This window comes from Cynocephalus volans, chromosome 6 (assembly GCF_027409185.1).
Source record: "Cynocephalus volans isolate mCynVol1 chromosome 6, mCynVol1.pri, whole genome shotgun sequence".
Lineage (NCBI taxonomy): Eukaryota > Metazoa > Chordata > Mammalia > Dermoptera > Cynocephalidae > Cynocephalus > Cynocephalus volans.
Window position 1 is genome coordinate 83,988,547 of NC_084465.1, and position 27,588 is coordinate 84,016,134.

At 38.3% G+C, this 27,588-nt stretch overlaps 1 protein-coding gene across 1 annotated transcript in view; it reads left to right on the forward strand.

Moving 5' to 3' along the window:
* The window catches only part of ABCB5 (ATP binding cassette subfamily B member 5), a 122,136-nt gene extending 112,559 nt beyond the window's left edge, over positions 1–9,577 (forward strand). Inside the window, 4 exon segments of the mRNA XM_063101057.1 lie at positions 1,177–1,339; positions 1,342–1,382; positions 7,792–7,940; positions 9,382–9,577. Of these exon segments, the coding sequence (XP_062957127.1) occupies positions 1,177–1,339; positions 1,342–1,382; positions 7,792–7,940; positions 9,382–9,577 (549 nt within the window).
* Positions 9,578–27,588: the final 18,011 nt, after the last annotated feature.

Sequence of the window (27,588 nt, forward strand, 5' to 3'; positions counted from 1 at the left end):
CTTGACTGGTACTTATTTTACTATACCTTATATTCTGATTTCTCATTATCCTCTCTTCCCAACCACCACCACTTTACACACACACACACACACACAGCATCTTGTCCTGCCTCATCCTACCCACAAAAATCTGTAAGCCCCTGAAAGTCAAGGACTGTCACGTTAATTCTCATTCTCCTACAGTTTACAGTGTTTTCTCCATTACAGATTCTCAACAAATACTTAAAAGTAGAGTTGTACAAAATGGTTCCCTCGAACTACGTAGCATGCACATATTTGCACAGAGCACAGCACACTATCTCCTTTGAACTGTCCAGTGATATCCCACCACAATTTGAATAAGCCAGAATCCATATCATTGATCAAGGTCCTTTGTGATCTGGCCACTGCCTTCCTCTCCTAAAATGTTCTTACTCTGACTTCCTTGCTGGCTCTTTCTCATTATTCATGTCTCAGCCTGGATGTCCCCTCCTTCAGGACTTCTTAGACAGCCCTTAGAAAATAATGCACCTGCCATCTAACCCCTCCGCAGACCCTCCACACTGCCTCCGTCACTCTACCCCATTACCCTGTCCTCATGGCACGTGCTTTTTCTGAGTTTATTGAGTTGTTAGCATACTTCTTGTCTGCCTCTCCTTGTAGAATATAAACTACAGAAGGGCAAGAGCTTTGTCTTATTTACCACTATTTTACTGGTACCTGGAGAGTCCTCATCAAATCACAGGCATGCTCATCAAATATCAGTTGAATGTTGTTATATGTCCATGTTGCTAAATATGGCTACATGGCAAATGACTTACCTCTACATGTGGACTACTGTATCAATCCAATTGGGTTTTAATAAGGTGGAGGTCCTATTATAGTGGAGGGAACAGCTGGTCATTTTCCATCTGACTTCAGTACAGAGCACCAGGGTTTACTCCAGACTCTGGGCGGGTCTCTGGGAAATGTGACCATTTCTAGAAATGTCAGGTGAGTTTAGGAGTCGGCATTTTAGTGCACGCAGTTTGCCTCTATATAACATATGATTTATAAGCCTTCTTTGGGTGACATTATACTTTGAAATAGCTTGGATTCCTAACCTTGTTATGATTTATGTAGGCTTAAATACGTTGTACTGTAACATGATAGAGTTGTCAGATCTTAACATACCGTTCTCTGTTCTGCTTCTGGCAGCTACTTGACGGTGTAGATGTGAAAGAACTGAATGTACGGTGGCTCCATTCCCAGATAGCAATCGTTTCTCAAGAGCCTGTGCTCTTCAACTGCAGCGTAGCCCAGAACATTGCCTATGGTGATAACAGCCATGCGGTTCCATTAGAGGAGATCAAGGAAGTGGCAAGGCAGCAAATATCCATTCTTTTATTGAAGGTCTCCCTGAGGTAAGAAAATATCTGAAATCTTGAATTACAAACCTGCCAAGGAAGCCTAGTTACCGGGCCTGTGTGGTTTTGTTTTTATGTAATCCCTGGATTATACAATTTATTTATTGCCAGCATCTAACATAAAGTTAGATGTAAAAAGCAAAGTTTGAAATTTTCATGGGACTGTTTTGCCAAGATCAAAATGTACCAATATTCTCTGGATCAGCTTTCCTATCCTGGTTCTCCACCTTCTATCCATCTACACTCCACCTTGTCCATACCACCATCACCCTCCTCTGCACCACTGCAGTCTGCCTTCTAGTCTTGCCACTTTATAAGTCTTCTTCCTCACAGCAACCAAAGGTACCATTTAAAAACTTAAACTAGATCATATCCCTCCCCTGCTTACGATGACCTCCTGGCACCCTTTGCACTAAGGAGGAGGTGCAGACCCTCATGTGGTGAACACAGCTCTCCAAGGTCTGTTTTGCTGCCCCTCCAGCCCCACCATTGCTACCTGCTCACTCCACTGCAGCCAGGCTGGCCTCCGTTCCATCTCATGAACACGCCAACCTGTTCCCCACCTGAGCACATTTACATTTGCTGTTTCTGCAGCCTGGACCTCCCTTCTTCTGGCTTTTTACATGGCCAGCTCCTGAACTTTCAAGCCCTTTCAAATGTCACCTTTGCAGAGGCCTTCCCTGGCCACTCTACCTAAAAGAGTCCCCACCACTCCTGTCCCCTATCACATTGTCTTCAGGGCACTTAGGCCAGTCTGAAGTTATTATCCTGAGGACTTATTTGTCTCCCACCCCATTACAGTGTAAGATCCTTGCCTGCGATTTTTGCCACCTAGATCTCTGTATTAGCTGTAACAGCTGATGCAAAATCTCAGAAAAGTCAAAAATCTTGGCTAACTGTAGAGAAGGCTTTAGTATAGCAGGCACTGGTACCGATCCAGACACAGAGCACAGAGACGGGTAATTGTAACTTTAAGTGTTTATAATATCTGAGGGTTTATATACGCACACACACTCACATAAGTAAAATAAGATTAAAATAGAGATGCCTCCTTTCAATTAGAAACAAATTTTTACAAGGTGATTTGTATACAGTCATTTTCTAGCTCACTTTTAAAAAAAAATCTAAGTTTAACAACCAGTATATCAAACAACTAATCTAGAGTCCTGTTCTTTGGTGGAGGCTAGTAGCACTGTAACTTTTATAGTATTAGATCATCCCTCATCTCCACACTAAAGGGTGCCCACAACTAGAAACAAGCCATTAGTACAATGTCCCTTACTCTGGTGAGGTCCTAAAGTACTAAGTACATTAGAAAGATTAACATTTCTTTTATAAATATTGTGACCCTGTGAATGTTTTTCAATGGCAATTTCCTTTTTTACAAGGCACTCACTGCATTATTAACTGATGGTCAAATTGTTATCTATATAATTCTGATAGTCTGTTTTAATTTATGCATGGTAAAATGCTCTCTTTTGTTTGTACCATTTGACTTTTATTCTTAGATTGTTTATTATCTGTCATTCTTTCCATTGCATTATTTCTTAAATTGACCCAAAACTACACACTGCAAAGATTCATTGTAATAACTTTTTACAATAGACTTTGAGAGCCAAGGTATTATTTTCTTTTTTTTTTTTAAAGAGTAGCTTATTTCTGTGTTTTTAAATTTAACTTTAGTTTACTTTCATATCATTGTTCCTCCAAACTGAAAACATGTAGACCATAAGGAAATCTAGTGCCAAAATAAAACCATTAAAAAATTAACATCAGAGAATTCTTACAAAAACTGCACGTTGTTAAATGCTTTAGGTTAGTACTCCGGGTAAGACAAGGTTGCTCTCATGTTGAGCTGGTTAGAGAAAGAGAAAAGAAGAAACCAGCCATTCATTACCCAGTACTCCTAGGAATCAAAAACTAAGCCAAAATCCCACTTAATACAAGAAGGAGAATGTAATCACTCCATTTTACAGATAAGAAGGTTCCCTAACTTTCCTAAGGTTGTATAGAAACTCAGTATTTGAACCAGTATTCTTTGTGCTATGCTAAAGGGAGGTGGAGAAGCCATGACCATGGTCGTGTTAAGGTTTCAGAAGGGTGGTCCTATGTAACCCCCACAGCTGGGGAACATGGTAGCCATGCACTCAGAGTGATACTTAGAAACATGTTACAGCTCTGACCAAGACACTGGAGAAGGAAAAATGGATGTGAACCTTGTAATTTGTTGCACTTCCTTTAGATAGAATTAATTTTCTAGAGCAAATAAATGGAGCCCAACATCCCCTCCAAATATAAGGTCACAGTTTCAGTGTAAAAATGGTGGAGCAAAAGTCTGAAAGAGAAGTTCAGGCCTTCCAGTAACACTCATTAGGAAAAAAACACTAGGGTACTTCAAAAAGTTCATTGAAAGATTTGTATTATCTTTTTTTTTTTTTTTTTTTTTTTCTGGCGGCTGACCAGTACAGAATCCAAACCCTTGACCTTGGTGTTATAACACTGCATTCTAACCAGCTGAGCTAACCAGCCAGCCCTAAATTTTTTTTTTTTTTAGTATTATTTTTTAATTCTGTTTTTCCATGAACTTTTTTGAAGTGCCCTCATGTATATCTACACATGACACAAGCATAGGAAGAAAGCTTCCTCAGTTAGCACGTCAAGATATTATTACTCTTAATCCTCTCCAAGAATTATTTAGCAAACTGAAGTAGTTGCCACACTTTGTTTTCCGAAGATCTCTTTCATCTTTATTTCACCTTTATGGATTGAGCCATCTGCCTTCTCTTACTCTCTAAAAATTTTCACTCCCTGTCTTCATTCCCCCATCCAAACATCCATGCATTTAGTCACTCACTACACAGCTACTGAGCACTTGTTCTTTGCAAACAACTGGGCTATTATTTAGAGAAGATAACTAAGACAAATAAGATAGGTCCTACCTTTTGGAATATAAAGCCTAATAGTTGAGATGAACACAGATCAACACATACACAAATAATTATATAAGTACTCCCTGAGTTCAGAGGGGAGTGGAGTCACTCCTGGCTGGAAGTTCAGAAGAAACTTTGGAGAGCTTAGAGGTGACCTGAGTATTGATCAAGCAGAATTTCAACAATCAAGGGTATTGCAGGGCATTCTCTACAATGAGGCAATGGGCATGGCCTTGAGTGAAAACATAGAGACTGAAACTATGGGAGTGTGCTCATAGGATTCTCAGCAGTCTGACTAGGGAGTAGCATAACTAAGACATTGTATTTGATGAGCATGTAAAGGAAATGGATTTAAAAGATATGTAAAAGTGGAATTTCCAGGACTCGGCTTAATATTGTCTGTGGAAAGCAAGCAATGAAATGTACAATAGACTCGGCAGCCTGCTAGTATAAAACACACAGAGCAAGGATGAGAACACAAAAGAAGGAAGCTCAGAGAACACACACAGGGTGTCAACGGCTTTGAACTGGGTATTAAAGACTGAGTAGGAGTTCACAAGGCAGACGGGCAGAGCCATTCTTAGCAGACAGAATAAACTCATCAAGAAACATATATGTGTAAGAGGGTTTTAGGTGTTTGGGGGGAAATTAAAAATCCTGGAGCATAAGGCAAAGAGTGAGGAAGAGGACATAATAAAAGCAGAAGCTAAATGTGGAGGTCCTGATATGCCAGGCTAAAAAATTTGGACTTCGTCGAATTAGAAATTGGAAGCTACTAGACATTTCTAGGCAGGAAAATAACACAATCACAGTTTTAAAGAAAAAAAAAAACTGCTGTTGAAACTTAGCCTTTTGTTTGCTCTTCCAAGAGGCTGTGTGGTGATGGCAGAGACTGGCATCAAGGGGGCAAAAATGTGGATGAGAGATGTGCAGGTCCACACTTTCTTATCTCTAGTTCCAATTCCAAAAGCTCTTAAACTCTGTGAATCCTCCACCATCACCGCACACACACATGCAAATTTTGTATATTTGGTGCAAATTCATTTGGTGGCAAAATAATGTGAGACTATAATATAATCTTCATTATATCCCATTTAGAATGAATAATCAAATACGTCTACAAAAATGTTCATGTATTGGATTACCAGTTGCTTCTCCAGACCCTTCTGGGGGTGTTAAATAATATAACATATATTGCATATAAATACAGATAATACATAGTATATAGATAACATATAGTATTTTTTCTTCTAAGATTAAAAAAAAAAAGAATTCTTAAACACTTATAGATCTAAAGGTTTCAGGTAAGGGACTGTGGACCTGACATCTCAACCTAGGAGGGTGAAGAGAAAAGGAGTCAATTTGGAATGTGCTGAGTGTAACACATCTATGGCGAGTCTCATGGAGACTGCCTGCAGGCGTGTGGAAATGCCTAGGGGCATGAGAGAGAAGTTGAAGCAACCACCTTGACCTCAGAGAAACTCTGAGAAATGTACCAGGTAATTGTAGGTATTATAGTCCCTACATTATCACACAGTGACTGCTCTCAGTCAGGCCCCATCACGGCTCCTTGGGTAGAACTTTGACTGCTGGAACCACCTGAAAGGGTGCAGGGATTCTCCAGAATGCAGGTGGTGTAGGCTTTGACTCTTTCTGGTGTTCCCTGCAAGACCCAACTGGCTTTTAGCTCCAGGTCCATATTGAGAAACCATTGCCCTTTGAGCTTCTCGTAAAAAAAGGTGATTTTAGGGTGCTCACCATCCCAATGTGTGCCAGAAAATTGATTCAGATTTTCAGTTAAACATAAAAGAGTGGAACTCTATGGTTCTTCATGAAAAAAACAAAAACAAAAACCTTTAAATATATGCAAATATTTTAGGTCATTATTGAGACAATGTATATATCCACATTTATAATCCGTTCTGGTTAATGATGGGCAAAATATCTGAATTTAATTTTCATCCGATTCATTTTTTAAACATACATCTGCCAGCAGTCCAGAGAAAGCCAAGAAATGTAAAATGATTCCTGAGTTATTTTGTGTCTTCTTCAGGTACAGTAGGAGAATCCGTGTACAATTTAAGCTAGACCAGCAGAAAGGGCTATACACCCGTTATCATTTCCACCTCTCCTCCCAATTTTTGATTTAAGATTAAATCCTCTACTTTAAACGGGAACTTTGCAGTGTTTGGAAATGAATGACAGACAGTTTTATCTGGTTGTCCTGTCCTATGGTTCTAAATTTAATAAAATGCATTTTAGGCAGTCCTACTAGCAGTCCCAGATAAATCAGAGGAGAAGGCTCATGTCTGTGTTCTTTGTGGAGCATTCACTTCAGAAAAGACACTTCCACTGCGCTTTAGTAATTTGGACACCTATTGTTTGGTATAAAGCAAGCAACTGTGCATTTTAAATTGAAAAGTAGACTTTGAGATAAAGTAGACATGTTTGTTATAAGGTTATGTCACAGGTTTTTGACACTCACTCTGCCCAAAAGACACCCCCTGAAGACAGTCAAAGGCAATTCATTCAGGCTTCTCTAGGGTACTAAAACAAAAGGGACAGCACAGGAATCACCTGCTGCATCTTCTCTGAGATGCTGCTACAGGATTCGCCTTTGGAAGCTTGTACACTTGAACTCACTTTCTCAGTGGAGCTGATCCATCACACATTCTTGTCTGGGTACCAATGGACAGGACTACTAGAAAGCAGTGTGATGCCTTGGAGGGAAGCAAAGTCAATGGAACAATTTAGAAAGCAAGCAGGAACTTGCTTACCCCAACCAAACTGACCAATTGTGATTTAGAGGACCACAATGGCTTCAAGATATGCGTGAAATTTCCTTTACCCTTCCATGGAGAAAAACACAGGAGAAAGTGGTTATTAGTAGGTAGGGTAGGAAACACCGAAGTGCTAAATGTCACCATTAACATTTGGTGGCCTGAAAAGGTGAATGGACTGTTCCAAGATGCCAACCTAACTTATTTCCAGGAAGATGAATGCACCACTGAGAAATGCATCCCAGCGTCTAAAGGGATGTGCCTATAGAGAGAACCAAAGAGCCAAAGTGAAAGAACCCAATGATTTCCTTGTTCTTTTTAAACATATTGAATTATGTTGACCTGAAAATAGAAGGCAATGTAACTTAATGGAAAAGGATTTTTATGTGTACTGGGAACTTTTTCTTGCCAACAATTTTTTTTTCTTATGCTTTAATTTAAAAAATTCCTTTGTAGAAACATAATGGCAAAAGTCTGCTATTTGCGATCAGATTAGATATGTAAATAGAATGGTAGTGTTTACTGCTGGTTTAGCATAGATTTGCAACAAAGCTCAAGAATACATTTCAGCACTTGTGGAGACACAAATTTTCAAGAGTAGCAAAATTTGAAATATTTAGATGGTTCTCACCCACAGTTGCCATGCTGATTTAAATAAACAAGCCTTGCTTTCCTAATTGCATGTTCCTGTAATAGAAATATGACACACAAGTTGGACTGAAAGGAACACAGCTTTCTGGTAGCCAGAAACAAAGGCTGGCTATTGCAAGAGCTCTTCTCCAAAAACCAAAAATTTTATTGTTGGATGAGGCCACTTCAGCCCTTGATAATGAGAGTGGAAAGGTAATATCCTCTTCTTTCATCTCAGAATATAATGCCAGATATAAGCATGCATGCAGTATCATGAAAGGAACCAAGGTCAGTTTGGAAAGAATTGTAGCCATTGGATCACCAGTTCTAATTAAGGCTTTGGCCCTTTACAAAAAATGGTCAGTTGCAGACCCAATTTTTGAAATATTTCTCCACTCAAGAAAAGAGCCCATGAAAAATTATTTTTCTGTTTTATTATTATTCCAGTGATGCCAAACAAATTGTTAAGGTAAACTATATGTGTAAAAGGGCAATCTGCACTGTAATGTCAGAGCCTGCTAGTTATTATACTTTCTACAGACTATTAGTCAGCTGGGTTTGATCAGGAAACAAGGAAGCAAAGGGACATATGATGATATACCTACAGCAAGCTTCTTCAGACATCTAATTTTTCTATGTCCCTGTCCCCTAGTAGTTTCTTGCACATAGTACGCACTTATTTAGTAAATGAACATTGGTTAAATGAATGATAATCATTAATATTTATTGAGTGTTCATTATATGCTATTATTTCAATTCTCACAAATTAATGAATTAGCTTGTTTTATTATCATGTCCATTTTACAGATCAGCACTCTAGGGCTTAGAAAGGTTACGTAACTTCCCTAAATTCTAATAGAGGATGTCTGAACTAGGAGTACAGGCAGTTAATCTACCTCCCATGACTGCTATAGGTAGATGATTTTCATTCTTGATTCCCAAAGAGACAGTGTTATGAAAGAAAAAAAAAAAAAAAAAAAAACGTAACTTTTAGAGTCAGACCTATCTGGGCTATAATCCTGGATTCATCAGTTAATCACAGTGTGAACTTGGTCAAGTGAAATGAACTCTTTGAACTTCAGTTCACTTACCAGAAAAATGAAAATGCCTCCAGCTTACAGGGTTATTGAAGGATTTAAATGAGATACCCATTATTGGGACATTTTATATATTCAACAAATATTGGTTTTCACCCTCCACTCCCATTTCCTCAGTTACAGTATGATAACCTCATTGTTAGCTGAGATGCTATTTTAGCCAGGACTGTTCTACAACTAAATCCTATTTAAAAAAAAAAAAAAAAAAAAAAAACCTGTGAAAGAAAATGAGGTAAATAAATTAGACAATTCTACTTAGATGTGGAAATACTACTTACTTCCTGGCTTTGAGTTTAGAACCACTTACATATAAACAGCCATTTCATTTTTATGAATTGTCACAAATGCTTTTCCAACTCAAAGTCTTACTTAATGTGTTTATAATTACTTTTTCTAGATTTCTATTGAGTAGGGTGAATATTTCACAAAGTGGGCAGTTCCTTGGGGATAAGCAAAAAAAACAAAGAATGTTATTAGATTACCTTCACTGACTTGACTTAGGCAAGTTTATTAGCACCTAACCCAAACTGGCAATCACAGGTCCTTCTCTCTTCCAAACGGTTCAGCAAGCCCTTGATAAAGCCAGGAGGGGGAGGATGTGCCTAGTGGTCAGTCACAGACTCTCCACAATACAGAATGCTGATTTGATAGTGGTTCTGCACAATGGAAAAATAAAGGAACAGGGAACTCATCAAGAGCTCCTGAGAAATCGAGACATATACTTTAAGTTAGTAAATGCACAGTCAGTGCGTTGATGCTGTTGAGTTAGCACATATTTTGATCTTTACACAATGCAAAGAAAGAGAACTTAGTAATTACTTGGCATGCTTTGATCTCTTTTATTGCATATATCAATACCTAGAATCATGTTATTCAAGTAGAGACATGTTCTGTTCACACACCATCTGCCATTCAGATTTTTAAAAGGAAACAAAAATTTGCTAGATTCATGTTGAGTAAGATAACGTCTGTAACCCTCACTTTATAAATATGTTCTAGCACATTTGCTTGTAAAAGGGTTTTCCACAGAGTCTATTTTCACATGAATTTCTGCTATAAAATTGGAAATATGTTTTCAGGGGGAAAATAATCCAGTTAACTAAGTTGAAAGGTTTTAGCAAGGAGAGAGTAAGATGTAGTTAGGCCTTTGGCGTTACAGGGAGAGTGTCTTTAATTTGGAACTTCAAGAGTTTTGAAGCACATATTAGAGGACTTTGTGCTACTCCCTTTTCTCCAGACCATAGGAATTTGTCTCATAATGTGTCTCTCAATATTGCTTTCAATAAATATCCATTGTTTCCCAAAATTCCATTATATCCCTTTGTTGGGGGGATAGGGAGGATTACAGTGTAAAATTTCTGGCAGAATCAGGTAGCTATCTCCAACTTCATCAGTAAGTGAAGTGCCTTCCATGATTCATCCTGAATAGTACATTATTCCAGGCTTTGGGTTTGGCAGAATAAATCACAGGCCTACTTGTGTATGAACACTTTTTTACTTAAAATAAGAGTGACTTTTATTGTGGATGAAAAATTTAATATGCCTCTATTATTATTTAATCAAATAATTTGTTTAAATTTATATGTACTTTTTTATATGTAATATATGTATGATTTAAAAGTTCTGTGTAAATAACTATGTGGGTGAACTGAGTCACATTTTCCACTTAAATATGTAATGTCATCTAGTGATTTTATTTCTATTAATTGTATTTTCTTCCATTTATAGTAACACCTTCAGCCAGCCTCTCTAAAATGCACTCTGCCAATAATCTGAAATTTTGTGAAAAAAAATTAAAACTATTTTTGTATTACACCACTTTTTTAAAAATGCAAAATAAAAACAGGATTGGGGGGGTTGAGAACCAGATGCATTGTGTAGAAGCATTGGCACTGACTGCCTCATGGCTGTTTTGCTACACGTGGATATAAAGTTCTCAGAAGCTTCACTTCCCAGAAGAGGGTAGCATGTACTTAAGGTCTCCGAGCAGGAGCACCTCAGGCTCCAATTCTGTAATTCCTCCTAGATGAGCAAATACCTGCAATGCCTACTTGCCCCGTTAACCTATCACCATCTATCCCACTCCTACACATCTGTAAAACATTTTCCTTTGTAATTATCAGCCTTGCTACTTTTTATTCCCATTTTATCTCGAGACCTTAAAGATGATCCTCAAGCAGCACTCTCTTAAATAAAGTTGTTGCCCACACGGGACCAAGCAATCATGCTGAGAATTGGGGTCCCAAAGAGTTTACAAGGATCTGTGAGGTTATCAGCATATGTTGCCTAATTTCTTTTTGATCTTTGTGGGTCTAATTTCCCCCAAGACTTTTACCTACATTAAGGCATAGTCCCTCGTCTCAAGGACTTTGGATCTAAGGAAAACTCTGATTTCTGCCAGTCATAAGTCACAACCTACTACTTGTTCAGACTGACCTCAATCCAAACTTGTCTGAGCATCCTTGCCCTTTGCCTCTTCTCTTCCTCTGGGCTTGGATATAGTTACAAAACAATAGATGAGAAGAACGAAGCCCCAGTTTAAATATATATATACCTGGCCTAGAAAATCCCAAGTACAATGAAGGCAGCTGTCCAGAGGGGTAGAGGTCCATCACAGAGTCATCTGTAAATGTTGGCATGTTATGGCAGCTCCCAGCCCTTGCCACACTTATCCTCTGACCCACCCTTCCTTCCTAGCAGGGAAGGCATGCAGTCAGTCTTAAATATTTGAAACACCATTGAGGGTACCAGTGGAATAGAAACAATTTAACGAGCATAAGTTATGGAACAGATGTCAGTGAAAAGAAAAACAACAATGTCACACTTGTTTTATTACTAATCCAGCCAATCTACTTTATATCTTGCCACTCCTTAAAACAAGCTGAGGTATGTTCTCATGTTAACTTAGGTCATAGCTAATAAACTGATTTTCAGCCTCCTCAATGTGTCAGTCTCATAATATGCATAGTATGTCATATGCCTGCGAAAATATTTCCTATGTTATCGTCAACTTATATCTTCACTGTTTTGGTTCTGAGCTCTTATTCCAAGAGGGTTTGTGAAGTGGAATCATAGATTGATGGAAAGTCCACTCATAAGAATGAGTCAAGGGAGGAAACTGGAAAAATTGGAAATGAAGGAATGAAGATAGAGTGTTTAAAGTATGCAGTAGCACTGAAGCCTTTATTTACTTTCCTACCATTAGTAATAATTACCAGAAATTTAAAAGGTCATTTAAAAACCATAATTATGAAAAATGCATGGATCAACCAAATGTCTCTGCATAGTACCTCAAGTGACACAACTTGCCTCCTTTTTGTAAAACCCCACTGATAAAGCTTGTATTACTTTTTTATTGCTACTGTAACAAATTCCCACAAACTTAGTGACTTGAAACAACACACATTTATTACCTTACAGTTCAGGAAATTAGAACTCTAAAATCAGTCTCTGTGAGCTAAAATCAAAGGTTTCATTCCTTCTAGAGGCTTTAGGGAAGTCTGTTCTCTGTTCTTTTCCAATTCCTATGAGCTTCTAGATGGCCTGCATCCCTCTGACCTCTGCTTCCTTCATTACATCTCCATCTCTCTCTGCCTCTGCCCCTCCTCTCTTATGCTTGTAAGAATCCATTGTGATTTCCTGGGGCCTGTGTGGATGATCCAGTATAATCTTCCCATCTCAAGATTTTTAAATTAATCACATCTGCAAAGTCCCTTTTGCCATGTAAGGTAACATAGTCAAAACTTCCAGAATGAGGATGTGGACATTTTGGGGAGGCCTTTACTCCACCTAGCACAGAGTCTATCTATTTAAACTCTTATTCCATGGAGAAGGCAAGCCAAATTTTTCACAGATTTACATTGAGTAAAAGCTCAAAGAGAACACTGGAAATATCCAATGCAATGTCATCATTATATAGAGAGAGTGCAAAAACTCACTATATTGCCTCCAAGGCCTGTGATTTTGCCATTGCAACATGCTACCTACTCTCCCTGCTGGGCCAGGGCTTGGCATGTGTTTGTATTTCTTGCTCCACTTCTGCTACCAGATTTCACTATTGCTGCTATTTCTTTTTATCTTGATATTAGGTTTACTAAATAGATGCTTATACTAAATTCTTCTTACTTAATGTCATTATTCTCTTTTTACTAAATAATTTTATGTGCTCGCAAGTAGAAACAGAATCCTTAGTAGTGCAAATATATGAGCTTTTCCCTACTACTGACCCAGTGCACTTCTGAATTCTCCTAAAACCATTTTAAACTACTACTTCTAATGATGGCTAATATTTTTTGTGAAATATTTCATATAGCATGGGATAAGTGTATTACCTACATTATCTCATTTAGTCCTCACATCAACTCTGTAGTGGTGCATATTATTAATGCTCTCTCTCCTTAAAGAAAACTGAAGCTTAAGTTAATTAAGTAACTCATTGAGGGTTGGACTCTGGGAATTCAGACCCTTGTCTTTCCAATGCCAGAGGCTAGAATCTCAATCATAGCACCAAGGTCTTCTGTCCACAATTTATCAGGCAAGATGACTGGTGCAGTCCTGGTTCACAGGAGTGCATTGGGTCAATGTGAGAATCAAACCAAAATTTTGGCAGCAGCTACATGATGTAATTAAATTAACCAGCCACAGTCTAAAACTACTCTTTACATCCACATCACTGAAACAAGATTGAATTCAGCTCAAGGTATTAGATCTGTTTTCAAGGTATGAGATCTGTTTTTCCTTTAGTGTTTACTTATATGTATGTGTTGGTGATTCAGACACTTTTCAGATGTATGAGAATTTCAAACTAAGAAAAATATAGGAGGAAGTGTACTTCTTAGACAAAAGCATAGTATCTCTGACTATAATATCTATGGAAATATTCTGAAAAGCATCACCAATGCCATTGAGTTTGTTGAGCATGTTTTCATAGTGATTTATACTTAATTATCAAGGTTCAGTTTAATCCTACTAAAATGTTTTTCTTTTTAAACTGCATGAGGATCTGCTTAAAGAAGATGTTAGTTTATTGAGATTTCAGAAAAGCAAAAGTTAGACAATTAGGTGTTAAAAACTATAAATGAATGTATTCGCTGCTTCATTATTATACTGAGGGAAAGAATGGCCTAGTTCACTGATCAATGTTTTTGTAGATATAAATGATGAAATGCGCTGGTGGGCCAGTGGCGCAATGGATAAATGATGAAATGCTATTAATTATAAGCCAAGAAAAATTTGCCATTGAAAGGAAGTAATTTGTTTGATCACCAATTTTACTACATCATATTTATGTAATACATGGCTGAAATATTTTCTGCCCAGTTAAAAGTCAAGAAGAGATTCTAGGAACTGGGTTGAAGTTATTAAATTAGCAGAACATTATGGACAATCATGATGCAAAAAGAAACAAAGGAAGGAAGGAAGGAAAAAACGAAGGAAGAAAGAAAGGAAGGAAGGAAGGCTGTTTGAAAACATTCAAACAATAAAGAATATAATACATTCTAGTAGTTAGCTTAGGACTGGAAGGAAAACTATTTCACCATCAAATTTTTTTAAAAAATAGAAAAAAAGATAGACAAATTTAAATTTAAATTCCTCATCCCATGGCCCCAATTCAGGCAGAATTAGACCTTTGCCTACCTTGGTTTCATAAATTTCTTTAATCCCCATCCCCAATTTCCTAGATCCACGTCCCCTGACAAAAGAGGAGTTAATGAGCAACAAATTAGACATAAAGGAAAGGCCCTGCTCTCACAGAATGGTATGTACAGGAGGCCTAAGGAAAACAGGAGAGGTTGGGGGTGAGTATCAATCAGAGCAAGGTCAACAGGGCTCCCAAGATGGGGAAGGAGAAAAGCTCCAAAATAAAGAGAAAGTACATGCTTTTGATTAATAACTAGGAAATCCAAGTAAATACTAAGAAATGCAGAGCAGAGGATTATAAAACAGCAAGTTCCTAATGTAGTAGTGGTAATACTATGATCAATACTATAAAATAAACTAGAAATATTAAAAATAAGTTCACATTCATTGAACACTCATGTATCAGGCTCAATAAGTGGTTGAGACTTATAGGCATTAACTTACTGACAATAAGATACATTCTATTCAAGTTTTACCAAATGGGGAGACTGAGGCATGGAGTAATTAAAAAACCTTCCCAAGATCAAACACCAAAGAAGTCACAGAATGAGTATTCAGCCTTGAAAATCTGACACCATAGTCCACACTCAGCCAATCCATTATCCCTCTATGATGGGATTGGAAATAATAATGTATTTTTGTGTTGTTCATATAGAAAATTAATTGCTGTTTGCCTCCTCCTTACCCTGCAAAAATACAAAGGGACATAGTTCCTCTTTGGTTAACATTTGCATGAAGCTAGATTTTTTTCTGCCCACCCACACTCTGAAAAAAATCTTGTACACAACCCAGTTACAACTTGGAAGGGTTAGAAATATAGCTGCTCCAACAATAGCACATTTCCACACAACTCTTCGTCTTCTCTACCTTCCAACAGAGGCTCACAAGTCTAAGGGGAGATTAGACCCTGGTATCTACATAGATTGTCTCTCCCTGCTGAATCATCCCTGCTATCTATTTTCAGGGTGTTTATCTTAACGCTTTTGTTCCATTTGCAGCCCACTTGCTGATACATCATTCCTCTCTTTGGTTAAGATCAAAAAGATCTTGATAGCTGTATCATGCAAAAACCAAGACAGATTTACAAATGTTGTAACTGAAAAAAAAGTAGTAACATAGGCATTGGGTGATACCAGCACAGGTATTGGCTAAGTGGAGTCATCAAAAGTGGTTCAGGATTGTTTAACTATGCTGAGGCTCTTATTGATACAAATGACTTTCCTAGTACTGTAAAATAAATACTGCCTTAAGTAATGGAATTGTTTTAAAATCGGGGTGTTTTATGATGGACTGTAAAATTCTATATATTCCTATATATTAGCAGAAGTCCTTATGACATTAACCTAGACAAAATTAAAGCATTTGGAGTGACCACTAGTAAATTATATCACAAGCACAGCATAGACAGAATGAGCAAGAGAATTGCAAACATCACAAAATTTTGATCATACCCTTCTGAAATGGAAGGATGACACCCCATGGTTTTTCTCTTCTGATATCTATTGTATTTCAAGTTGGTCCTTTGGTGAAAATTGGAATCTTCACAGAAAATCCAGTCTATCAGACAAGAGTTAACTCTTCTCTTTACTCCATGTTAATTTTTATCAAGGTAGATTACAGAGCCAAAGATAAAAGACACTTTCTTTGATTTATTCAAGGAAATTCGTCTCATTTGAGTAGAGAATATAAACAGAGGACCCAACGGCCCACCTCTAGCTCTAGATTTGGGGTCCACTAATGGGCATCAGCGGGTAGAGTGATGAACATATTTCTAAGAGAAGGTCCACAGCCTGCATCAGAGTCTCAAAGGAGTTTGTTAATCAAAAATAAATAAATAAAAGATTGAGAAGCACTGTTCTAGATGATAATAACATATCTCCAAAATCAGTCACTTAGTGTATAGAATTCATGAATAAGAGTTTTTAAATTGAGCATGGAGAGAACAATTAATGAAGCCCAATAAGTATTAAATTATTTTCTCCCTTGTAATTTAGTTTTAAAAGATATAGCCTCTTCCCTTGATTTTTCAGTCTCTTTTCAGCGTGTTCAGAATTTCCTATGCGTAGTTAAAGGAAGAAAAAGCTGTTACTTTTCTAAAAGTCTATTTAGCACCATCAGTGAGCTCTTTTAGTTTGTTATACACAATAGAATATTTAAATTCACTTAATAACCAAGTAACTTTATTTGGAGGACAAACTAAATTAACCTCTGTCCCCTTTTAATAGTTTTAGACAAAAATAGCTAGGACTTAATTCTGGGTAAATACATGTATACTGAAAGACTAAAGTTTAAGTTATTTTAACACACTTTGAGCATTTTAAAATTAAAAAATTATAATGCCTATATATTGTTAAGTTTTTAAATAGTTAATTTTAAAGTCATAAGGGCAAGATGATGGGGTGATTTTTATTTTTTTTTAAATGATGACTTTTTTTTCCTTAAAGAAAGAACACAGGAAATATTTTACTTTTTTTTTTTTTTGCAATTTTAAGTAAGTTCTCAAATTATGACTGTGATTCATGATCATGCTCAAAATTTATTTTTAACACTCCAAATAAAGTACTGAACACAAAGTAGGCATGAAATATTTGTTGGTTTGATTTTTATTTTTGTGCAAAAGCAAATATATCATTTAAAACATCACTATAAGATAAACTTGTTTCTACTACAAGCTGAGGCTATGTTTAAAAAATCATGTATGTCCAATCAACTCACTATCTTTTTCCCCTCCCTTCTCCCAACAGCTCAAAGGTTTAAAACTCTTTACAGGTTCTGTGTAAGTATTTCTTTCAAGTACTAATGAATATATCACCTTGGTATTACAGAACTTCATGCTTGCTCAAGAATAACTTTTAATTATATAGAATATAAGAAATTTTAAAAACTTAGAATTAATTGATGATGAAGTAGACCTGATTTTACTGTTGAACACTATTTCTTCAATGACCATAAAATATCAGAATTTTTAAATAGATCTTTTTGTACAGCTATCACAGCTGATTCAAATCAGAGTCATTTTCTATGGTAGCCATGAATGAATGAATTCTCTTTAAAGGTCAAGTTTGTAGCTTCAAACAGTCAAAGGCCAAAATATCTGGCTAAGTCAGTTAATAAAGTAAAACAAAAATCTTAACTCATTGTTTTTTTTTTGGCATTCTATAGACTCATTGATTAAATCTTTTTTTTTACTTTTCATCCAGTTAAAGCTTTTATAGAGGCTGCCACAGAGACATTTAGTGGAGTTTAACTCTCAGATATGTTTAAATGAATCAATATTGTAGTACCACATGATAATGCAAAACAATATTCACTCTTCATTGGGACATACAATTGTCATGTTCCTAAAATTTCTTTGTGAAATAATAGCATAAATAAAGTTACATTCTACCCACTTACTGTAGTTAATCTTGGACTAATAAAGAGGAACCAACTTTCCGGTACCAGTTTAAGGGAACCGTGTGGTGCAGAGGCTCGAAGCGAGTTTCTGCTTCCAGAGTCAGCATCCCCTTCCCCAGCACATACTCCACTGACCCAGATCACCTGCCTCATTTTGCAGTCAAGTGGACCTTCGTTTTCAAAAGGGCATAGCCATGGAGGAACATACAGTTCATGTAAGAGGCCATTAATATGGCAAATAAACATATGGAAAAAAGTTTAGGAATCTAAAATTTGCTACTTAAACCAATAATAAGACGCATTTTTTCCTTGTTAAAGGAAAAAAGATTAAGAATTCAGGACTAGTGAAATTTAAGACTGATCCTCTCGACCACTACTTGTCAGAGTATAAACTGTTATATACTTTCTGGAGAATAATCTGGTATCTCTATCTAGAGACTTTAAAAAGTCCCTCAGAAATTCCTCCTCCTTCTAGTAGCCTAAAGAAATAATCAGAAATTAGAACAAGAAGTCATGCATAAGGACGTTCAATGCAGAATTGTGCAAAATACTGACAATTTAGAAAAAACTAAATGCCCAGTATTAGGGGAGTTGGTAAAATGTTGATATATGCATTCCATTCAGAATTTTTAACCATTTAAGCTTATGTCTGCAGAAAAACTTTAATAGCAAGGGAAATTAATTTTAATATTAACGGGAAAAAAGCAGGTTACAATCTTGCACATGTATGTGAGAAAAAAATATCACATAGAAAAAAGATTGTAAGTAATTGTTAGGTCTGAGAAGTGGTTCAGGTAATTCTTTTTTCCCTACTTCTTCACAGTTTTTTGTGTTTTTCAGTGAGCATCGGATTGTCTCCAAAAAATGAAGTTTAAAGGTTTAAGTGAAATGTAAAGTCTTTAGATTAGGATAGAGGTAATATCATTAGACAAGTTTGTACTTGAATGTGAATGCCTCCTTTAGAATTCACAGAGGTAATTGTATTTTTTTAAAAATATTTATTAATCCAAATGAATATCTAATTGGCTTTATAAAACCAAGTAAAATGGGAGGAAAAAGGGCAATTTGTGGGAATTTCTATACAATTTAATTTCCCAGGGAATGCTACCATCAAGCCAGCCTACAAAATAAGATTTCCTAAACTTCTCAGTTTCCAATTTCTTCTGAACCCTCACAGTAACAGCTGTATCTTCTGGTAAAAGCAAAATCTGAGGAGTGGCTGCCTTTTTAACCTTGGTTCTTGATACATCCCTGTTTGTGGGTAAAAGTTCACTTGTATTGTTCTTAATGATTTATCTGATTGACATACATGGCCTGTTAATATTGTTTTTACTTATTCTGTATGAGCTATGTGAAGACAGGATAGATGACCCTTAGATGCCAGGTCATTCTCTCTCTCACCCTTATTAGTCTGTATTGTGTATAAGCTATACAGAATTTTACTTCTTATTTCTGGGGATTATCACAAACAATAATTATCAAGAGATAGGAAGCTATTAGGAAAATCAAATTAATAGCATAAATGAACCACAGGAAAGCAAACCATTACATAAATATAATGAATTGTTTTTTGAAAAATATTATGAACAAATGAGTGGATATTAGCTCTATTTCCTATAGCAATACTTCCACAGAAGGAAAAGGAAACACTTCTGAGAGGGTCAGAGAACTTTAACTTCTGATTATTTGGTTATAATTTATGGAATATCTAGCAAGTGAGTTTGATATGTTGTACTATTGCTACAACTTAAATATGACTTCTAGAAACAAAGGAGTCCATGTCTGTGTGGTTTAAGTGAGAGCAATTCAACCAGAAGGTGCTTGTAAAGTACCCAAGGAACACAATTTGCAGGAGCAAAACTTCAGTGCAGGGTCTCAACTGAATGAATCTAATGAATAGGAATTAGGGTTTTTTTAGATACCTCCTTTTTTACAGCATCTAATATGAGAAAGAAATGTAGAGGGGCTGAACAGCAATCATCAGTACAATATTATTTTTTCGAAGCTGGGCAAATGTAATTTCTTAGCAAGGTAGGGTAGTACCAATGTTCCAAATGTGTAAGCATAGCCTAGAATGAAGCCAAATGAGCTGAAAAAGAAGAAACATAAAAGAGTAATAGGAAAATCAATTTTATATTTTCACCCTCCAGGTAATGAGTAAATCCTAACTTCTCTATGACCTGCATTCCTCTTTTAAAATAGTACAGAATGCTATTCTGAGTGTTTTCATGAAAAGGCATGAGCTCTTTTTTTTTTTTTATAGCCTTTTTTTAGCTTTGTCCTTATAGATACATAAAATTCATTAAAAAGAAAAAAATAAAAAGCAGGGGATGGTCAGTTAGCTCAGTTGGTTAGAATGCAGCCTTATAACACTAAGGTCAAGGGTTCAGATCCCCTTACCAGCCAGCTGCCAAGAGAAAAAAAAAAGAAGAAAGAAAGAAAAAATTAGGACATCCAGTTAAAATTGGATTTCTAAAAACAACAAATCATCTTTTTTGGCAGCTGGCCGGTACAGGGATCAAACCCTGGACGTTGATGTTATAAGCAGCACACGCTAACCATCTGAGTTAAACAGCCAGCCCAACATCATTTTTAGTATAAATATGGTCCAAATATTGCATGAGGTATACTGTATACTAAAAGACTATTTGTTGTTTATCTGAAATTTAAATTTAACTGGGTATTCTGAATTTTATCTGGCAATCCTACGTATGGTCAAGATACATTCTAAATAAAGAATATTTTCCTTTTTGAAAAAACTTACAGTCTTATTTAAGTAAGACAAAAACACATGAAAATTTATTACTTTGTGGAGTATAAGAGATACATTTATCTGTGCTTTTAAAAAAAAAAGGCTCAACTATGAGGTTTTAAATCTTTCTATACTCTGACAAACTCAGTTCCTGAGCAAAAATGATCCTAAAATTTAAGTTGAAAAATATGGGAGGAAATAGCATTAAAAATAGGCATAGGCTACAAGTAAAATATTGCTAAAAATATATTTTTGGAAATTTGAAGTGAAATTATCGACAATTCAAAATTTAATCTGATGCCTCCATACATAAAATAAAAATACAAAACTGAACTAAGTAAGTTTTCTTAGATTTTATTTAACAGTGAAAGAAACAAAAATTCTTTATTGTAAGAAACTATATCTTAAAGTTATATCCCTAAGAAATAGCTTTCTACTTCACTAGTTCAGTACATAGTCACAGCATAGGTCAGCTGATCATAAGAGGCTGACCAAAAAGAGGTCAATATTTTTCTAAGCTACATTTTTCCACTGACTGATGGGCAATGCAATATCTTCTGCCTTTTTTCTACACATAAAAAACAAAAACAAAAAAAACTATCAGTATTGATTTCTTGGGTTTGACAAATACAGTACCGCCATGTAAGATGTTAACAATAGGGGAAACTCCAGGAACTCTATACTATTTTAACAAACTTCTGTAAATCTTAAAGGATTCCAAAATGAAACGTTTACTTAGAGAATGAAGTAAAAAACCATGCTACTGCTTTGGGGGCATAGAATAATAAAAGTAATTCCAAACCACTTTGCAGACATAAATGCCATTTCTCTACAACCGGGATCTATTACACCCCTATTATGAAACTAATATTTTCTCTGAAAACAACAGGTAGGATTTTAAGAGTGAAAAGCTTCACGAAATCTGAATTTCCTGGATATACATATCAAAGCACTCAAGTGAACATGTGACCAAGCAGTGTATTTCACACTTCATAATTGTTTACCAGGTAAGTTATATCATATGCTTTCTACAAAGCGTACACAGCTGAAGAATATACAGTGTTCTGTTGCCAAAATATTTACAAGGTTTTACTGCTGTCTATTTATTACTATTACACTGTTCAATTGTAATATTCACTAAAATATGTCAGTGTTGAGGACATAAACGTAATACATGTGTACTTTATGTGAACCTAACTGCAATTTTAAGTCAAGTATCTATTGGGAGAAAGAACAAACGTTAGCTTGCCTGATAGTGCAAAGACTACTGAATTGTCACCTACAAGAACCTTCTTTTCTTAAAATTTTAGCGTAATATAATGTTATAAAATAAGGGTATTTTCTCCTAAATGAAGACTTCATTTATCTATAGACAAATTCTGTCCAAATTCTATTAAACAATAAGTATAATATAATAATACATTTAAAGCATCACTAAATCAGTGTGAACATATTTTAAACACATTTCCACCTGCCACTAAGTTCCCCCTCACAAAGGGCATTGTTTGTTAAATTAAAAGGGAAAAGAGCCAGCTTAGGGAAAAAAATAAAGTCAAAATAAGGGATAGGTGTGTAAGAGAAATGAAGCATTGATCAGTGTACAAGAATGAGCACAAAACTTCCTGAAATGATGGGAAACCTGATGATAGGGTGCCCACATAATTAGGGGCATTAAATTGGGTGCAAAATTGGGCAGTACAAATCCTTTATTTTCAGTTGAACCAGACAATCACTTGAACTGGGGGGGGGGGGGAGAGAAAAACATCTACTTTCTTCTATTTCAGTGCCTAAAATGGAGTGACTAAAAAACTTAAAAGCTGGAAATATTGGTTCCCCCAAGGATGTAAAAATAACCCAAGGTGAATTATTGAGGGTTTTTCAACATTTGCACAGAGTTCAGGGTGGAATGAGCATAATGTAAATCAACTCATTGTTTGGGCCTTTCAAATTAGTTGCCAAGAGAGAAGTGAAAACTTGATAAGCAGGCTCCAGTTTCTATGTGTTGATTTAGAAATTTTAAAGCTGTGAGAGCTCAATTCATTTAATGGAAGAAATTTAAAGGGAAGAAAAGTAAACAAGGAAAATGCTATGCAATGAAGCACTGATGTGAATGGGATATAAAGGATTTTCTTTAAAAAACAAAACAATAAAAAGTTCCATTGTGCTGTTAAATCACAAATTTAGAGTTTTTTAATTTAAGAGTCTGATTTCCTTTTCAGCATCAAAATGTCATGACCCATTTGAAATATCCAAACTGTTGTTGCTGTTTGTAGTCTAGCTTGAGGAATCGTTACATATAAATTAATATCTCAAAGAATTAAGTCCACATTTTCTAATAGGTAGATGGCTATTTTGAGTGAAGCAGCAAAGGCATTTTTCCTTTTAATCTTCCCCCATGGAAAGTCCATTTCTGAACTGCAAACTAGGTGGGTCAGAAAAGTAATGATCACGTCTTATGGCTGCAGCAGCTCCAGGTCCCGACGCTTTTTTCCAGGAATCAAGCAAAAATAAGCACTAATTCACTAAAAGAAGTCAAGAGAAGTGGCAACACTAAGGCCAGGCTATTTGGAAGCAAGTCCCAGGTGTCTTGGCAGCCTTTTTCCAGGAAAATTCGGCCCCAGTTTTTAACAGTGTGTACTTTGTCTTGATAGAAATGCTTATTTAATCATCAGAGTACTTTTTTTACCTTCAAAAATAAGATCCTTTAGTACTGATTTTAAAAGTATTTTTAAACCACTAATAAAAACTTGAATTTTATTTTTTTTTAAATGGCCCTGCTTTGCAGGGACAAGAAAGGTGAGAGTAGAGAAGGACAACATTATCTGCATCGAGATTTGAAAAAACACTTGTGGCTCCCTCGCGAAGCTTCACATAACATTGAGCCTACGAGGGAAATTCTGTTCCTGGTGACAGCGCGGTGGGAATTCCCACTCCAACAACCCATGAAATGTTCCTGCATAATTACTCACCTTCCGAGGCCCATTAGAACTTATCAGCAGAGAAAGAAATTTAATTTAAACTCACCCCTCTGTGCTAAAGAATGACTGGGACATGAGATCAAAGCGCGACGCTCTGTCCTCCAGTGGTTTGCAACACCTGGGCACAATAGGGTGAGAGAACCCGGCATTCCAGCGCTTCCCGGCTTTCCGGACCCCGGAGAGAGGGGATGGGGGAGGGGGCTCGCATCACCGGCTGATGTGAGGGAGGAGGACAGTGGCGGCTCCGGAGGTGGACGTGCCAATTATATCCTGAAGCTCCCGGCGGCCAGACTGCTTCCCCCGGAGGCTGCGGGGACTTCGCAGGCGAGGTCCGCACTGCAGACCTGACAGTCCAGCCTCCTTCCTTTGCCGCTATGGGGATCGGGGTCAGTGCAGCCGATGAATTTAACCACAGGAGGGACGTGGCTGGAGCCCTGTCACGCGCAGGTGTGCAGCTCTGGGAACTCCCCGAATATAAGTGCTGAAGATTTATTCTGCAGCCTCATCACAGGGTGTCTTAAACGCCCATAGACGGTGCGTGCATAACAATAATTGCCAGCTTTAATCTTCAGCGTACCTCACGAATACGAAGTAGAAACCGTGATCCGAACGTGCACCACTAGCTTCCAAGACCAGAGGGCCTGAGGCCTAGAGGTGCCTTAAAAAGTCAGGGAAAGGGAAGAGGTTTATCAGGAGCTGGCCCCCTTCCTCAAGCAGCCCGGAGAGCGGCAGGTACATTCTCCAAGGAAAGGCCTTTAGAGGGAGCATGGCGCTCTTGCTTTTTTCCGGGGAGTTGGTCTATCTTCATTTCCTTTCGGGTGTCACTAAAATACGGGCCTGGAGAATGCTGCTGGCACTCCCCAGATATCCAGCTGCCCAAAGAGTCGGGAGAGAAGAGCGGAGGGGAAGGAAGCCCCTGAGAGGTTGTTGGGTTTTAGGTGCAATTCAGTAAAGAGAAGTTGAGTTCTGTCAACAGGTGCAGTGATTCTATATTTCTACCTGTTCATCTCCTTTTCGCCTAGGTAGTCACTGGGGCGCCTAAGCGGTTCCTTGATTCCTGAAATTAAGCAGGGCAAAGAGTTGTTACAGCCGATCAGACTTAATTTTGCTTGTTTTATTATAACAGTGTGGGATCCCTGCGCAAGTTCCTTCATTCGAGTCTGGCAGACCCATAATAAAATGACGGGAAGATAAGTTCCCACCTGTGGAGGACGCTGCACTTGGTCGAACGCCACCAGGGAGAGTAAGCGGGTGCAAGTGAATATAAAGCAGTGTGGCCAAAAAACTGAGCACAGGTGGTGAAGAAGGACAGGCAGCTATAGGCAAGGCCAAAGAGAAATCTAAACAAGTTCGGGTCTTCCCGCCGCAGAAGGCTCCGGTGGCACCCCACAAGACGCGGCGCGGGCGCGCCACCCAGGCATAGAGTGGGACAGACGCCCAGAGCTCCAAGGTGCTAGGATGGCGAAGGGCAGCGGGAGGGTGCTGGGGATTTGAACAGCAAGGGAAGGGAATCCCGTAGCCCCGTCGGGCCGGTGAGTCTTCCGAGAGCCCAGAGGCGAGCGCCGGGGAGGCCCACCGCGGCGATTCCCACCGCGGGTTCGCCCAAGGTCAGAGACTCGGGAATGGCAGGCCCAGGTCGGGCCGGCGTCGCCCGCGCGGGGCGCGCTGCAGAGCGGGCGCGGGGCACAGGGTGGCGCTCGCTGTCCGCGCAGCAGGCAGAGGCGGCCGCGGCGCCTTTGTGTGCGCTGGGCGAGGCGCGGGGCGGGTACCGCCCGAAACCCGAGGCGGGCGGCTGCGGGGTCCGGGGCTCGTGGGGAGACCCCAGGCCGCCGCCCCACCTTCCGCTGCTATCCGCCGGCGGACGTGCACCTCGCCTGCTCGGAACCCTTCCCGGATTATTGGGGAGCGCCGGGCACGTCAAGGGGAAGGGAAAGGAAAGCAGGAGGTAGCGTTTAGAAAGCCTGGGAAATGCTCCCCGGCTCAAACCCTTTCCCTGAATTCATTTAAAAAGCGACCGAGGGAAACTTAGAGCAGCCCGGACCTTAGCTAAGAGCCCAGCAAGAGAAGCAGAGGACGCTTCCAACGTTCCCTCCCGCGCAGCAAGAAGTTGTTGCCTGGGAAGCAAAGTTGGGGAGTGGGCTTCAAAAAAGCAGCCGCAGGAGATGGACTTGAAAGAACGGCGTGAGAACAACAGTGAAAAGCGGGAGCTCGTAGCCGGCGCTTTACTCCTGGTTCTAGGTCACCAAACCCTCCTCGCTGTCCCTAGAGCTCTTGGAGCCCCGACTGTCGTTAGGAACCAAAGCAAAATGTATAAGGCTGCTTCCTCACCGCCAGGAGACTCCGCAGAAAATTAAATTAAATTAAACACGCGCCCAGGGACCAAAGAAAATAGATTCCCCCCCACCCCCCACCCCCCGCTACAGCAAATCAACACCTCTGCTCATAGGAGTGCAGCGGGTCTAAAGAGATGGCCACTGACCTGCATCCGCTTGTACCACAGCGGCTGGGGGCCAGGATAGGAAGAAATTACCAGCTTTCTTTCAATCCATAAGCAGGGAATAAAGAGGTCGCAAGGAAATTCTAAATCTTACCTTTTAAATAACAGCAACAAATATATATCGAGCAAAGTCTTCAAAAGATGCTATCCAGAACGACAGTCCTAAGCTAAAAACGAGTACAACAGCATTACTCTTTTGATTCCTTACTGACACTATTTTCTTGAAATACAGTGATAGAATTAATCTGCTGGGCCATGTTAAAAAGGAAAAGAGGGAGGGAGGGAGTACGGGAGGAAGAAAAGAAAAGCAGATAACTATAGAAACCATACTTTTAGAAAGAGAGGGAAAGAGACATTTATAATACCTGGGTTTTTCTTAGTAATGTAGAGAGAATTAATATTGCCTGTTTGGACAGAGGCAACAAAAAATCAGTTAAGAAAACTAAAAGCTACAGTTTATTCAAAATACATGTATCAAATCAATCCCTCCTTGAGGGTATTTGTATGAAAATTGAGCAAAATGTAGAAATGCTTTCATTGTAATGTTTTTCTCTACCATCTTAGGCAACCAGAGAATAATCAAATTCACACTTTTTTTCTATACAGTTCCTGCCTTAATTTACCAGCCAGAAAGATCACCTGACCTTTTAGCTAATCCTCTACAATAAAATATCTATTTAAAAGAAATTCCTCCACAAGCCTTCTGTAACATTCCATTCAATAATCTTACCAAAAGATCCACGGGGGAGATGAAATGTTGATTGGCAGGATTAACGATCTGCCCACTCAGGAGTCCAATCTTATCACCTGCTTGTCTTTAATTTTTAATTTCAGCATTCTCTACCCAGGGAAGCCCAGATGAGAAGTTACACCAAAACTGGAGTAAGAGGTGGAAGGAAGGCAAACCCATCGAGGAACTTCCTCCAAAATCATTGATACAGAAGAGTAACTCATCACATTTGTTTAAATTAAATTTCCAGCATAAAATATTTCAGCTGATAGTCTAACCTCAACAAATCACAGCCACTTCCCTAGGTGAAAGAGATCATCCAAAAAGAAGGTGAGAAAGGAGCCAGGGAAGGAGAAAGCAGGGTAGGGAAGAAACTCTCAAGTTTGGGGGAAGAAATGAGGTAGGAAATAGGAAGGTTGGATTGGCAGTCTTTTTCCATCTCTGGAGGGTGGGCTGATATATGCTGGCCTGACCTCTGGGTCAACAACTAGTTTAACTCTACCTTAATCTGCAAGACTGGAAGCTTGTCTCTTGGTTCAAAGTGAGACTCAGCCTCGGGCTTCATTTGAGTGAGCCTCTGGCCAGTGTGAAGAGGTGCTTTATCACAGACAATGCAGGGAGCAATCACAATTTTGTACTTCGTTGTCTGTTTTCCCAAAAGAGGATGCTCATCCTCAAAAGGGGAATTCTGCCCACCCTGAAAAAAGCTAATCTAGAAATGCTGTTCAATAACCATTGAAACAAATTAAAGCTAAGCTACAAGGGTGAGGAGG